Genomic DNA, 14,123 nt, shown 5'->3' with positions numbered 1-14,123 from the left:
CTTGTGCTATTTTTCTTCGAAATTTATAGGTGACAAAGTCCAAGATAAGGTTAGAATTTCACGTGTACAATTTTTATAAAATTTTGGTTCAAAATAAACACTAAAACTATAAATTTTGAATTTAGATGGCTTAAATTGATAAATTAATTAGAAATATTCTACTCAATTACCACTTTTAACGAATAATATTGAGTTATTTAAGAGAATTTGGAACTATTCAAGAAACACAAACTCGTAAACACTAAAACTTAGCTGATATTTAAAAATATATTATATTTCCATTGGATTGTAAATTGTAGGGTAACTAAAAAATGTGAAAGTGGCTTATAAAAACTAGCTACAATTGTATAAACCATTTCAAATGATTGAAACCATTTGAATAAACTGTTGTATGAAGTAGATTTAGAGTCGTTTTTTTTGACTTTATCCTGCGCTACTTTTCTATAAGTTGTGTAATTCTGAATGATTGAATAAATGAAATGTTGTAAACCACAAAAATACCGTCCACAAAGAAGAAAGACTACAAAAGTCAAAGAATGGAATGTTTATATGGAAATGGAATAATAAATAAAACCAAATATAAAAATGTATTTTCCCAATATTTCATATAGTAGGCCTATAAGCTTTCAAATATGTGAAAGTGATACATAGCCTAGCTCCAAATGAAGCTTTTGAATTGAATTGCATTTAGAATTGTATCAGTTTTGGGATTGAGTCTGTGATACTTTTCTGTAAGTTGTGTAATTCCAAATAATTGAATTCAATAAGCCCGGAAAAATAATCATTACGGTATAGTAGGGGTTTATGTACAAACCATTATTTTGTGAAAGTAGAGTAAAAATAGAGTTGAATAGTTGAATAGGCCTACTGATAGCCTACTGAACCTACTGGTTCTGATGAAAAAGGCCTACGATAGTAGCTTTTTCTGCTGGAGCGTTTTAATGCCCAAATAGTTTCAGGCTCGTATTGTATCGTAATTATCTGCTACAAATTATATTAAAATCAATCTACACCCAACTTTCAGTTGCATTAAACTTCATTATTTATCCAATTATTTACATTGGTTTCGTTGGTTGAGGTGAGTCGTAAGTTGTGATTAATCACAGAATTGGTTTGAATTTAGACCATTGAGTAAAGAAAGCATAGCCTATGCTATATTTTAGCTCTATGATTTAGACCCTCTAACATAAGTTGGTTCAATAATTGAACATAGCAGTACATGAAAATAGTCGCATAGCAGTTCAGGAGGCTTTCCTATTCTAGCTAAATCTATATGCAATAAATTGATAGAAAGTTGTACTCACTTGGTAAAAAAAGATAGTAGAATCCCTGGCAAATGCTAATACAGGATCCATAACTCTAGACGAATCAGCAGCTTGGATGATGACAAATTGCCAGGACAGCAGCGGTAAAGCCAACGAAGATGAAATAACACTATGAGTCAATAACAGTCTTGTGTTTGGTCTAATACTAACCACTATTACCTGCAAATCAAGTACAGTATGTTAGAAAACTAGGCATAGTCGAAACAAATAGTAGATTGACCCATACTGCCGTTTGCACAGTGCAAACTTGAAATAAATTGAATCAGCCGGTGGTTTAAACTCAAAATCAATCGTATTATAGAAAACGAAACTCGACATTGATAATACAGTTGAAGCTGAGATTCTGTTTTAACTGGCAATGTGCAAACGGCTCCTGGTAAAACATTTTGAAAATAGTTTCGGTTGTTATACCATTATCAATCTCTAGTAAACTCTTAAATAATAAGATCACTATTAGGTTTTTGATCAACCTTTTTGATTCATTAAATCGAATATAACATGCATATTAACATTTCGGATTGTTTAGTGCTATTTCCGGCTCTTATCAACCCTTCGAAATTCAAAATTCATCAGTCATATCTCGAATACGTATTCTCTGAGTGTTAATCGTTGGTGAAAACAGAAATTTTAAACTTAACCTCACTTTGGATTATTTATGTGCCAAGGAATTGAAGAAGTTTTGGGCAATTGCCTGTTTCTCTTTCCAAATATCGTGTTTGTGACTGTTCTAATAAATAAATAAATAAAATCAAATATATACATTAATGTTATTACAAAGAATCAAAAGTATACTTTTATTTTCTTTGATTACACGGCGAGTTTCGGATATTCATCCCATTATCAAATATCAAAAAATTAGAATAATGATTCTATCTAATACAATTATTAAGTAGGTAGCCGTATACAGGTAATTGAATATACATCAATTTTATGAATTTCATTATTTTTTGTACAATTTCATGAAATTTGATCTTGGTTTTTGTTCATAACTATTTTCAACTATTGTCAACTGATAATTACAAATAGCATAAAGGTTTTATGCCTTGCTCGGTGGTGTGAATAAATTAAAATTGTCAAGTGTAAAAGTCTAGAGAGAGTGTGACGTACGAGTCATGAGTATTTTCAATGTATGAATCGTTCTTATTAATTATAAGAATAAACAGCATCGATTTGTATTTTAATGTCATAATACAATATAACATTTGTTGATAGAAGTGACCCTACCTTGGTACGGTGAAATGTGGCGTTTGTATACCTTAGAGAGTGTAGCCATGGCGACGAGCGTGGCGCCCTGCAGTGGATGGGTGGCCAACTGATGCAGCAGCAGTGGCTCGATGCAGACCACCTCGCCTCGACTGCCCGAGAACAGACACTTGGAGTCGCAGCCTCGCACGCCCAGCGTCCGCTTGAAGTTCAGCTCAAACACCGAGCCACCACTGTCGCTACACAGCGCTAGTGTCGGATTATCTGTGAACTACGAACCAAACAACACTCGTTATTTTTGATTAATGAATAATCGTTATCTGATTTGTCGGATTATCTGTAAACTACGAACCAAACAACACCCTTTATTCCATCAATTGAAATCTTATTATCATCTATAATGCGAATCACTTTAAACTGTGAGCTCAGCAAGTACTTAAGGCTGGCCACTAACGGTTAAACGTTCATGCATGCTCACTAAACCAGAGAGAGGCTTCTAACATATAATAAACATCCAATAACAATAAATAAACCACTGGAAAATTACAATTCATAATGATAGAAGAATAATATTTAACCTCAAATAGAGCAGTGAAGAAAAAAATAAACAACAAAAATTAGAAACACAAAAACAAACCTCAAACAATTTTGCTTGATCAAAGCTGTAATGACAAAACAATGACTATGTATGTGCATGCTCGTTCAACTGTTAGTGGCCAGCCTAAAAGACAAATATTCATACTATGTATTTTTGTCTATTGAAAATATAAATATCGGGGTACCGAGCTTCGCTCGTTATTTTTATTTATTGATAAACAAAACACAATTCTTTAAAATGATCGTGTTTATATTTTACAGCTGGCTATACGTCAGCTAATCAATATTTCGGGGATGAGATATTCTGATTTTCCACAGACGCACTTTTTTATTATCCATAGACGACGAAAGTCTCAGCTGTATTTCCAAGGATGAATTATCCTTTCAATGTCGTTCAGCGAGTTTTCCCAGGGATGAGACCTAGTGCAATCGAATTTTTATATCATAAACCTACTATTTTCCTTTCGTGAAAATCGTTGGAGCCGTTTTCGAGATCCGTTGGACATAAATATAAAAATACAGAAATTGCTCGCTTAATACAATAGGATTCAATTTAAACAACGCTAGTGTCAGATGATCTTTAAACAGCAAACAATAAACACTACATAATCCATTCATGAAATTCTGATTATCATCTAAAGTGGGATTCACTCCTAACTGTTAGCATTGGTCAAATGGCAAGCACTGTTGTAAAGTTTATTTTTCAAACCACACAATAGTAACGAGAAACACAACTTACTGATAAGTCTGTAAACCAGTTGTCTGGTTTACATTGATTTCAGATATCTACTAATATTATTTAATTATGATCAGTTCCTATTCGAATGTTTGCAACACAGTCCAAAGTTACTGCAAAATTCAATTCTATAATAGTGTTCAATGAACGTTTGATATAAAGTTTGGAATAAACTTTCAGAATACTGTGTAATGACAAATGATACTGGTGTCAACATAATTTTAATTTGCAATTAGGTAAGGAGATTAGAAATAATGGCGTGGACTCGTATCGGAGACTGTAGTTACTCGTATCGGATAGTTATCACAGTTACCGCTCCCCTTGCTAACATTTGAATCAATATCATCGAGCGGTTACTATGACTGTAATTTGATTGGATGGGCGACTCACTCTGACATGAAGGACAGCAGTGGCGGGCGTGTGCACTTCTGTCATGGTCCTCAGCACACGTCCGTCTGCAGTGTCCAGCATGAGCAGTTGTCCCCGGGCAAAGCCGGCCAGCAGCCGTGTGCAGTCCACGTTCAGTGCCAGGCAAGACACCGAGCCCTGCTCCCTGTCTCCCTCGTAGCACCATCTTTACAAAAAAAATATATATATTTTTTTTATTCATTTTAGTAGGGCTACTTGAATGTTTTATTACATAGAATTAATACAACCCTCAAAATTTTATTTAAACTTGATAATTGGATAAATACTTGGGACTAGTCGTGTATCAAAGATAATAAAAAGGGTACTTATTCTTTATTATTTCTCACAATAAGTACATAATCAGAATAATAGGGAGAGGAAAATAAGGTAACCATGTACTACTATTCCTCTCCCAAATTTAGATAAGGTTACACATAGTCCGAAATAGTAAGTCTTACAGTTCTCCACATCACAAAATTTTCAGTCCTTGAATTTTTTCCACAAAACAGTTTTTTTAAATTTAGTAGCTTCAAAACCAAACATAAGAGAAATATTACACAGTATCACTAAAATAGGAAATATTCACAAATTAAAGACATTTTCAAAGTCCAAAAAAACAAACTAATAGTTTTAATTAATTAAATTTTTTTAGTTATTTAATAATAAAAATGAATGTATTGAATGAGGTAGGGAACAATACTCAGTCAAAAGCATATCCCATTACTTGAATAGGCTATACCTGTATTATTAAAATGAGTGGGAGAGAAAAAATAGACAGAAACCAAAATTATATAGGTTACAGTAAAAAACAGGCATGTCAGAGGCCCTGAAATTGATTAGGTGCGACCTGAAAATTCTGACACCAGACCTGAGCCAGCCAGGTCACTCGATATTATGATTATTATTTAGGCTACAGTATTATGTGAGAACACTGATTGTATTGTTATACAAACATTTTTTTTTAATTGTAATTTGACTGCAATCTAACACTTAGGTTGATGAACAGTTCAATTCTAGCTTTAATTAATAAGTTAAAGTTTGACATGAAAGAGGTATTCACTCCTTCACAGTCTAAGTGAGCAATGCCCATGCACTGGTACTTTCAGAATAACTCTTACTACATTTAAACAAGATCTGTAGGATTCTTCCTTTTCAGTCTTCTCACTGTTTTAGAGTTGTCAATGAGGTGTAGAGCTTGGATGTTCTGATGATTATGTAGAGTCTCTTCATGGATTCTGGCAGCCTTTGTGATCATGACATCGACTTCTTCCATCTGCAGGTCCCTGTGGAGATCCGCGTTTTTGACAAAGTATGGAGCATTGACAGCATTCCTCAAAACCTTGTTCTGGAATTTCAGGATGGTGTTGATGTTACTTTTTCTTGTACAGCCCCACAGCTGGATGCAATACAACCACACAGGTCGAAGAATTTGTCTATACAATAGTAATTTATTGTAGGTTGAAAGGCTTGAATTTCTCCCCAATAACCAGTACATTTTCGAGTATTTGAAATCCAGTTCTTCTTTCTTTTTCTTGACGTGTAACTTCCATCGTAGTTTTGCATCTAGTGTCATTCCAAGATACTTAGCTTCATTTGCAAACGGAACTTATTTGTTGTTTAATCTTATTGGGATGTACACATAATGCCTATTTGTGAAGACAACATGTATGGACTTGCTTTCATTCAACTTAATCCACCAGGTTCTACTCCATTTCTCAATTTTCTTGATAGCTTCTTGCGCTTTACTTGTAGCTTCCTCATTAATTTCACCAACTGCTAAGACAGCTGTGCCATCTGCAAAGGTTGCAATATTGTCATTTTCTGGCATAGGAAGATCGCTGGTGTAGAGCAGGTACAGAGTAGGGCCCAATACACTTCCTTGAGGTACTCCAGCTTTAATTGGTGTTAGACCTGAGTAGCTATCACCTTGTTTCACTCGGAAGAATCTGTCTGACAGGTAAGATTTTAACAATGAGGCATATTGCTGAGGTAAAACTTTTTGTAGTTTCTTAATTAGACCTACATGCCACACTTTATCAAATGCCTGAGCGACGTCTAAAAATATAGCAGCAGAATATTTTTTCTCTTCTAGAGTCTTCTCAATTACTTGAGTAATTCTATGGACTTGCTGAACTGTTGAATGTTTTCCTCTAAATCCAAACTGATGATCAGGAATGAGTTGTCCACTCTCTATCACATGTTTCAATCTGGAGATCAAAACTTTTTCGAAAAACATTCGAATATGTTCATTATACAAACATGTTAAGTATTAAATATAATCAACCAAACTTTTATAGTGAAAACTCAACTTTGAAACAATACTTTCGTCCCTTTGGAAGAGGCGAGTGAGAAATAAAGTGCCTGAGGGCTAGACCATATGAGGCGTTTTTTCCAGGCGTTTTTAGAATCGGCAGGGCAGGAAGATCTCCAATTGACTGATTGGGTTGGCGCCTGAAAAAACGCTTAATATGGTCTGGCCCTAAGAGTGCTTGAGTTGACACTCAAATGCAACTTTTATGCGATTATAAGTCTGATTTGTGGAAGTACAAAGTGCGCCAGAGAAACTTACTTATTTGAAAGTTCAATAAAAAGAAAATTACTTTAGTTATTGCTTCAATTTTTTTATATGAAAATACAATATCTCAATTTTTTTCATGCAGTCTTGGAAATTACATCAGATCAATGGCGACCCCCATTGCGCATACACTGATGAAGTCGATTTTTTAGATTTGTAACCACTCGTTGCAGTAGGTATCAATCGGTTGGCAATAGCGTCGCAAATGTTTTTTTTGAGGTGTGCTATGGTCCGTGGTCGATCGACATGAACCAGGGATTTCAAATAACCACATAAAAATCGCATTGAGGAAACGCATGTGTACATGAGTCTCGTCACTGAAAAAATGACCGCGTCTTCAGGCAAGTTGTCAATCAGCATATCACATGCATTTTGACGGGCAACAAAATCGCGTTCAGTCAATTCTTGAACAACAGCCAATTCATATTATGGATGAAATTGGAGGTCTTCATGGGAAATTCTTCGACCAGAGGAGTCATAAATTGCCATAGCAGTTACGTGTTTGCGAGCCAAATGGCGGGGAGACCGCACAACTGACTGCCTCACTCTTTCGATAATTTCTGGGGTTCTGATGGTTCGTTGAAGTTCATTTCTGGGTTCAGCGACACTTCCACACTCCCGAAATGATTTAGCCCACGACAGAATCAAATTACGGCCAGGAACGAGTCTGTAAGGAGGAATTTCAAATCGAGCGCGGAAGGCACGTTGCGTAGCAAGAACAAGTAGTGATCGACCATTAGAAAAGAATCTCTCAACTGCGAGGGTCCGCTGATCTCTAGACAAGAGCATGATGGCTACTTACTTGAGGGAGGATAAATTTGGAAAGTTCCTCCTCCAGATATGACCCCTAAAGCCCCTCTACACGACCAATTCACCGCGCGGGATTTTTTTCAAATAAATGAGTTTCTCTGGCGCACCTTGTAGAACTAATACACAGGATAGTGAGGTGGAATTTGATTAATGTAGGGTACCTTAGCGTTTGAGTAGAGTCGAACATGAGAATGAAGCCATGGGCTGTGCCAACACATACCACTGTTGTTACCGCCATCACTGTTGGCTTCCCTGCATCAACCCTATCCTGAAAACACATCATAAACAACTACAATATGAAAACTTATTAGTCAATTTATCCATGAATTTATTGGATAAGAAATCCCACACCGTACAAAGAGAGTGAAGAACAGAAAACTAAGAGAAGTTAATGGCTAAACGGTGCTAGTAGTCCACTCTATATATTGGTGCTTGCAATTTATATTGTAGTTCTGATTCTTTAATATATTATTTGGATACATGTCCAGAAGTCCAGAACCAATTTCTTCATGCAAAATTTCCTTATGCTAAATACAGAGTGACCCGAAAACCTCGTATTTTCGGTACATTTCCAGTTTTCAGCCATTTCCGCCAAATCCAGTAATCGGACAGAAAAATTTGCTCTCGCCGTTTTTTAGATTATAAAATTTCCGGATTTTTCAACAATCGAATCTTATTTTACGTACATATTCTTCCATGAAACGTTTACAGCAAATGAAGGAGAAGATTCTATTGTACATTTCGAGATGAAGTATTGTTTTTTATAGCTTCGAATATATTAAATTGAATTGGAGTTTATTTCGCCAAATTATACATGATTATAATATTTAAAAAGGGCACAAAATGCAAGCAGCACAATTGTGTAAAATAAAACTTAAGACATCATGACCTAAGGAGTAATACAATAATTCTATACAATAATTATATTAAATTATAATAGTGATACATCTTATAAGAAATAATAAAGGTTGATATCTATTAATAGTGTTATAAATAGAGAGCTTTAGACTATTATAGTTATCCTTAGATCTGAGAAAATTGCACTGCTTAGCAAATCTGAACCCTAATAATGCTCCTTGTATTGTAAAAAAACACCTAATTTTCAGCTTCAACCATCATCACCAACTACATTGCCCTCACATTGATATTTCGCAAAATGACATAAGTTCATGAGATTATGTTCTATGAGAATCAACCCTTAGATGCACTTCATTTCAGTATTTCCTAGTGGAGAGGCGTGCATAAGGACACCTCAAGGATCAAAATTACAAACACTTTTTGACACAATGCTCAGATTTCATCGTACTACACTTCATTCTTTTCGGCTCGTCAAGGCGGTCCAAAATCATGCATCTCAAGTCAAATTCGGTGGAAAAATGGAAAATTTATTGTTGAGTGTACTTAAGCCCATATTCAAATAAACAAAAAATGGCTCATTTCTATATACCCGTCAATCAACTCGGTTTTTGTCTTGCAACAAGTAAGTGAGTTGGATGTGGAAAGTTGCATTACAGAGCTGCGTGGTGGTTCTTCACCCGGCTGTGATGGTATACCAGCAAGTCTTTTGAAAAACAATATTAACTCTATTATAGTTCCCCTCCGACACATTATTAATAGAAGCTTCACTACGGGTACTTTTCCAGACGTTCTCAAGCTAGCAAAAGTCATTCCACTCTATAAATCTGGGGCCTATTTCACAAAGGTACAAGTATTGTTACCAACCATGGTTACGAATAAGTACTTGTAGTTACAAGTTTACAAGTACTCACGTTTCACAAAAATTTATGATCTACAAGTTTACAAGTTTACAATTTTACAAGTCTACAAGTACTTCAATAGTAAACCTAACCTATTTTCATGATGATTTCCTTTTTTCATTCTTTATAAAGGTTACTTGTACTTTTCAATAATTACTTTGAAAATATTTGAAAGCAATATAATGTTTTTTGTACAGTCTACTTCATTTATTGCTGAATTTGTAACCTACACACTATATGTACTCTGTATATATATAAAGTAGATGTACCATATATAATGTATACTATATATACTGTGTATATATACTATAGTACACATAACCTATGAGGTGACACATTAATAACTATTTTGGAAATTTATTAGATTTGATTTCCTGATGCATATATTTCCAAAATAATGAATTTTAGAGGGATGTAGGGCATTTTTGATTATTAGAAATATTTATTGGATATTTAAAATAATTTTAATGATCACTTGTAAATCCTTTACATAGCTTTCCACCTCGGTAGAAATTTCATAGTTACGAACAAGTAATTTTGACGTTGCCACTACTCATGCCGTTTTGCCACTACTGCCAGCTACTAGTGAACGCCACTATTGTCCCTGTGTGCATGGTTTAACGACAAGCAATCAAGTAGGCCTATTTCAACTTAACCCTGAGAGGAAGCAATGTCACTTCTTATCAAAATGCAATTAACTATAACTACTATTGTTATGACTGTAATTTACTTTGATTGCACTCCATTATCAGTGTCAGTTTTCCAACTGTATTGTTTGTGCTATACTTTTGTTGTTGAAAAAATGAAAAATCTTGAATAAATACGTACACAAGCTGACCGCAGTTGTGAAGACACGGCCTTGAGTATGACATGGCGTAGAATGCCGCCCGCCTGCCTGTGTTTGTGACTGGTGTTGTGACTGGACGCCGTCCCGCTCCCGCCTGCGAATCGGTCCCGTCGCGCGCTGCCCATGCTACTCACTGACCCCGTTTCGCCATCGGCAATTCCTGCCATCAGCTGATCAACACAAATTACAATTTTATTAACGGATGAGTGCCTCATGGGTTTATGCAATTAGTTGACACGGAGATTAATTATTGGTGGCAATGTAACACATGAACACAATAAAATGAATACGATCATATATATTCATGTAAACCTAGATAACGCTTAACATATGTGATCCTCAAAAAGCTAGTTTACAAGGTGAAATCATATTGGAGAACCTCAGAACATAATCAATTTACAAATTTTATCACAGTTCAAATACAATAGAGGGATATTCTATTTGATAAAGTGACAAAGTTTGTACAGTAATGCCTACTACACAGTAAATATCCTTTATCATCTCTAATCACAGTGGCGCTCTCCATTCCATCGAACCGAACGACTTTTGTCGCTTGTTATGCTCATTGCCACTAATTCAATTCTACATATTTCAAATCATAATTACATTTTTTCGTTAGGGCTACACTAGAAAAGAGAGAAATGAAAATCTAAGCACCCTTTTTTTAAGTAAACAATTTTTCAAAAAAGTACTTGGATTTTTATTTCTCTCAATTCAAATCATAATTATTATCGGCTTATTTCTATATTTCAAGAGACTGCATCCTTTCAACTCCTAACTTTTTATCGATACTCGCTCTCTTGACGACCAGTATGACGAATCGCCGGGCAACTTAGTCGAGCAGTCGTGAAGTTGCCGATACTGGAATCACCTAGTCTAAGCGTCACCATTTGAATAAACATGCTGCGTCGCCGAGTGACCGATTGTCAAGTCGCTTTGTGATTTGTGAATCGCCAGTGTGAATAGAGCCTCAAACTTTATTAGAACATGATTTCTAAAGTGTGTGTCACATAAGACTCCTTTCCCAGCAGTTAGCAAACTGCTACTGAGTAGCCTACATATGAGAGACATTCCTTTATCAGCCTCCGATTGGCCATAATTTTTTTCATTGCCCACATGAGCTTTTTTGCTTGTGCGAGGGTAATGGGAAGTGCGAGGGTGATTTATGAGATGATCAAACGTCCATGCCTATTCAATGAGATTTGGCGGGATTAGAACCCGCGACCAGGTAGCACCAGCAGACTGGAGGGTGCAGCACCTTAGTCAACCCGGCTATCTGGCCGGCTGAAAAAATACGAATGTACATAAAAATATTTTTTCACTGAGAATTAATTACACTTGTGATTATTCTTCAAAATAGCTTGAGCCGTGAAGGTTGAGGCAATCGTCATACCAGAAGACCAGCCTACCAAAACCCTCTTCATGAAATTCTGCCGCCAAATGTGTTCAGGTGGGCTGTCAAGTTGTTTCGGAGCTCCTAGTTTGAGAACTCTACCCTCAAAGTAATGTCTTGAGTTTGGGGAAAAGCTTCAAGTTCATAGTGACCAAGTCAAGTTTGTATGATGAATGTTCGAAATCATCTCATTTGATTTGCTGGAGAAGCCGTTTGGTTGCACCTAAACTGTGAGGACGAGTTGTCATGGATCATAATATTTTCAACTGACGTTTTTCATTTTCCGACAACAGTCAAGCAAATATTATCACTTATAAAGTTTCCCGCGTAAACTTGAATAAATCTTTTAACTTTAATAAATCTTTATAAAACTTTAATAAACTTTAATAAATCTTCATAGATTTATGCAGAACTATTGCATTTTTATTGCAGAAACAAATAACGCTACGCGACTAGCACTTGGCGGCAGACTCAATTGAGGCGGCCATGTTTCGGGGCCTATAACTCGACAAAAATTGACGATCTGGCCGCACCGATCACAGGGCGTTTGGTGGAGATAGAAAGCTGTTCAGCTTTGTAAAAATCCCACCGCTTACTTGTGTCTTATGATATGTGATCGGAAGTTGAAAAAACATCCCTCGTACAGTTACTAGTATAGTTATAACAATCAATAGTTACATCAATAATAGTTTTATCTGTAGATTAGAAAAACAAATTGATCAATATACGATCTATTCCACTTTACCTCAGGTGAGAGATAGTTAGATAATTCATCTTCACTGAGCAAGGATGTTTGGTCATCGTTGAGAATGCTCTCAAGCGTTGGCGTTTGGTCAACTTGTGGAATTTGATATTCTTCATCATCAATCTGCAATCATAAGAGCATAATAAATAGCCTAGTAAATAAGGGATGCTTAAGGTAAAGGCTCCAAAATTTAAGGAGTTCTAGAATCTGATGCAAATGGATGACATGGCCTTCTCTTGGTACTCCTATGGGAAGGGTGTCTGAGTTCAGCTCCACTAATTGAGTAATGAGCTCCAAAATCAGTTCATATTAGTTTAAAGACCAACTGAAAGTGAATGTCGAATTACACATAATCATTATCCCTGTTATTACTTGGGAAAGCAAAATTTTGAGACAACGGTGGTCTCATTTTCAGAGTCTTCAATCTGCTCATTTACAGGTCAATTAATTTTTTACAATCAACTAGTAGCAGTTGATGTTCTATATTAAGGTCCACATAATGGCAGTGAAAAAAGATAGGATAACAGAGTTGCCGATTCCCGCTACTTCCAATTGAACACTTTAGCACTAAACTAATTCGTGTGGCTTTCTGCGTTGCAGTCTTCTTACTCCATGCACGTTGAGCAGCTGGATTGCTTCCACGTTCACATGTTGATGAAGTCTTTTCTCATGTTTTTCTGCAAATCTTTGGATTTCACTGATGACTGTCGCCACTCCCAGGTCGCGGTGGAGATCAGAGTTCCTGATGTACCAAGGAGCATCTACACAACTTCTGAGTACTTTGTTCTGGAAGCGCTGTATGATGTCGATATTGGATGGTCGGGTGCAGCCCCAGAGTTGAATTCCGTAGGTCAACACCGGCTTGAGAATCTGCTTGTAGAGAAGCAATTTGTTATAATTTGACAACTTTGATGTCCTCCCAAGTAGCCAGTACATTTTCTTGAATTTTATGCCAAGTTGTTCTCTTTTCTTCTTCACATGCTCCTTCCATCTAAGCTTGGCATCCAGCGTCATGCCTAGATACTTTGCAGTGTTGGAGTAGGGTACAATATTCCCATTGAGTGTTAAGGGGATATATTGAACTCTTCTGTTTGTAAAGTTGACTTGAACTGATTTTGCTTCATTCAATTTTATAAGCCAGTGTTTTGTCCAAACATTGATTCTGTTGACTGCCACCTGCAATTTCTCTGTAGAAACTTCAACAGTTTCACCAACTGATAAAACTGCTGTGTCATCAGCAAATGTTGCTACTGTTACGTTTTCGGGTTGAGGTATATCAGATGTGTATAGGAGGTACAAGAGGGGACCCAGCACACTTCCTTGATGAACTCCAGCCCTGATTTCTCTGAGAGATGAAAAAGCATCATCTTGTTTTATCCTGAAATAACGGTCTTGAAGATATGATTTCAGTATCAGACTGTATTCTGTTGGTAAGAACTGGTTCATTTGTAGCACAATCCTGAATGCCATACTTTGTCGAAAGCCTGTGCTACATCAAGGAAAATTGCAGAGCAAACTTTCTTTTCCTCCAATGTATTTTCAATAATATTTGTTATTCTGTGCACCTGATCTATTGTACTATGTTTATCTCGAAATCCGAATTGATGGGTTGGTATTAATCCATTATCGTCCAGATAAGGCTTTAATCTTTTCAGTAGAAGTTTCTCAAATAATTTTGATATTACTGGCAGTAGTGAAATTGGCCTATACGAGGTTACATCATGTGG

At 36.1% G+C, this 14,123-nt stretch overlaps 1 protein-coding gene across 2 annotated transcripts in view; it reads right to left on the bottom strand.

Annotated features, from left to right (window-relative positions):
* Window positions 1-14,123, bottom strand: part of LOC111052946 (vacuolar protein sorting-associated protein 8 homolog) — a 46,879-nt gene that overhangs the window by 26,485 nt on the left and 6,271 nt on the right. Inside the window, exons 1-6 of one of the 2 annotated variants that reach the window (XM_039436214.1) lie at window positions 12,397-12,544; window positions 10,240-10,428; window positions 7,816-7,922; window positions 4,252-4,435; window positions 2,581-2,799; window positions 1,305-1,484 (exon numbers count right to left, since the gene is read on the bottom strand). In XM_039436214.1, the coding sequence (XP_039292148.1) occupies window positions 1,305-1,484; window positions 2,581-2,799; window positions 4,252-4,435; window positions 7,816-7,922; window positions 10,240-10,425 (876 nt within the window). In that variant the 5' untranslated portion in view covers window positions 10,426-10,428; window positions 12,397-12,544. Of the gene's footprint in view, window positions 1-1,304; window positions 1,485-2,580; window positions 2,800-4,251; window positions 4,436-7,815; window positions 7,923-10,239; window positions 10,429-12,396; window positions 12,545-14,123 lie in introns of those variants that run through there. The other variant, XM_039436212.1, reaches the window with a different exon arrangement.

Source organism: Nilaparvata lugens, chromosome 10 (genome assembly GCF_014356525.2).
Source record: "Nilaparvata lugens isolate BPH chromosome 10, ASM1435652v1, whole genome shotgun sequence".
NCBI lineage: Eukaryota > Metazoa > Arthropoda > Insecta > Hemiptera > Delphacidae > Nilaparvata > Nilaparvata lugens.
This window is presented reverse-complemented; position numbering and strand designations above follow the sequence as displayed.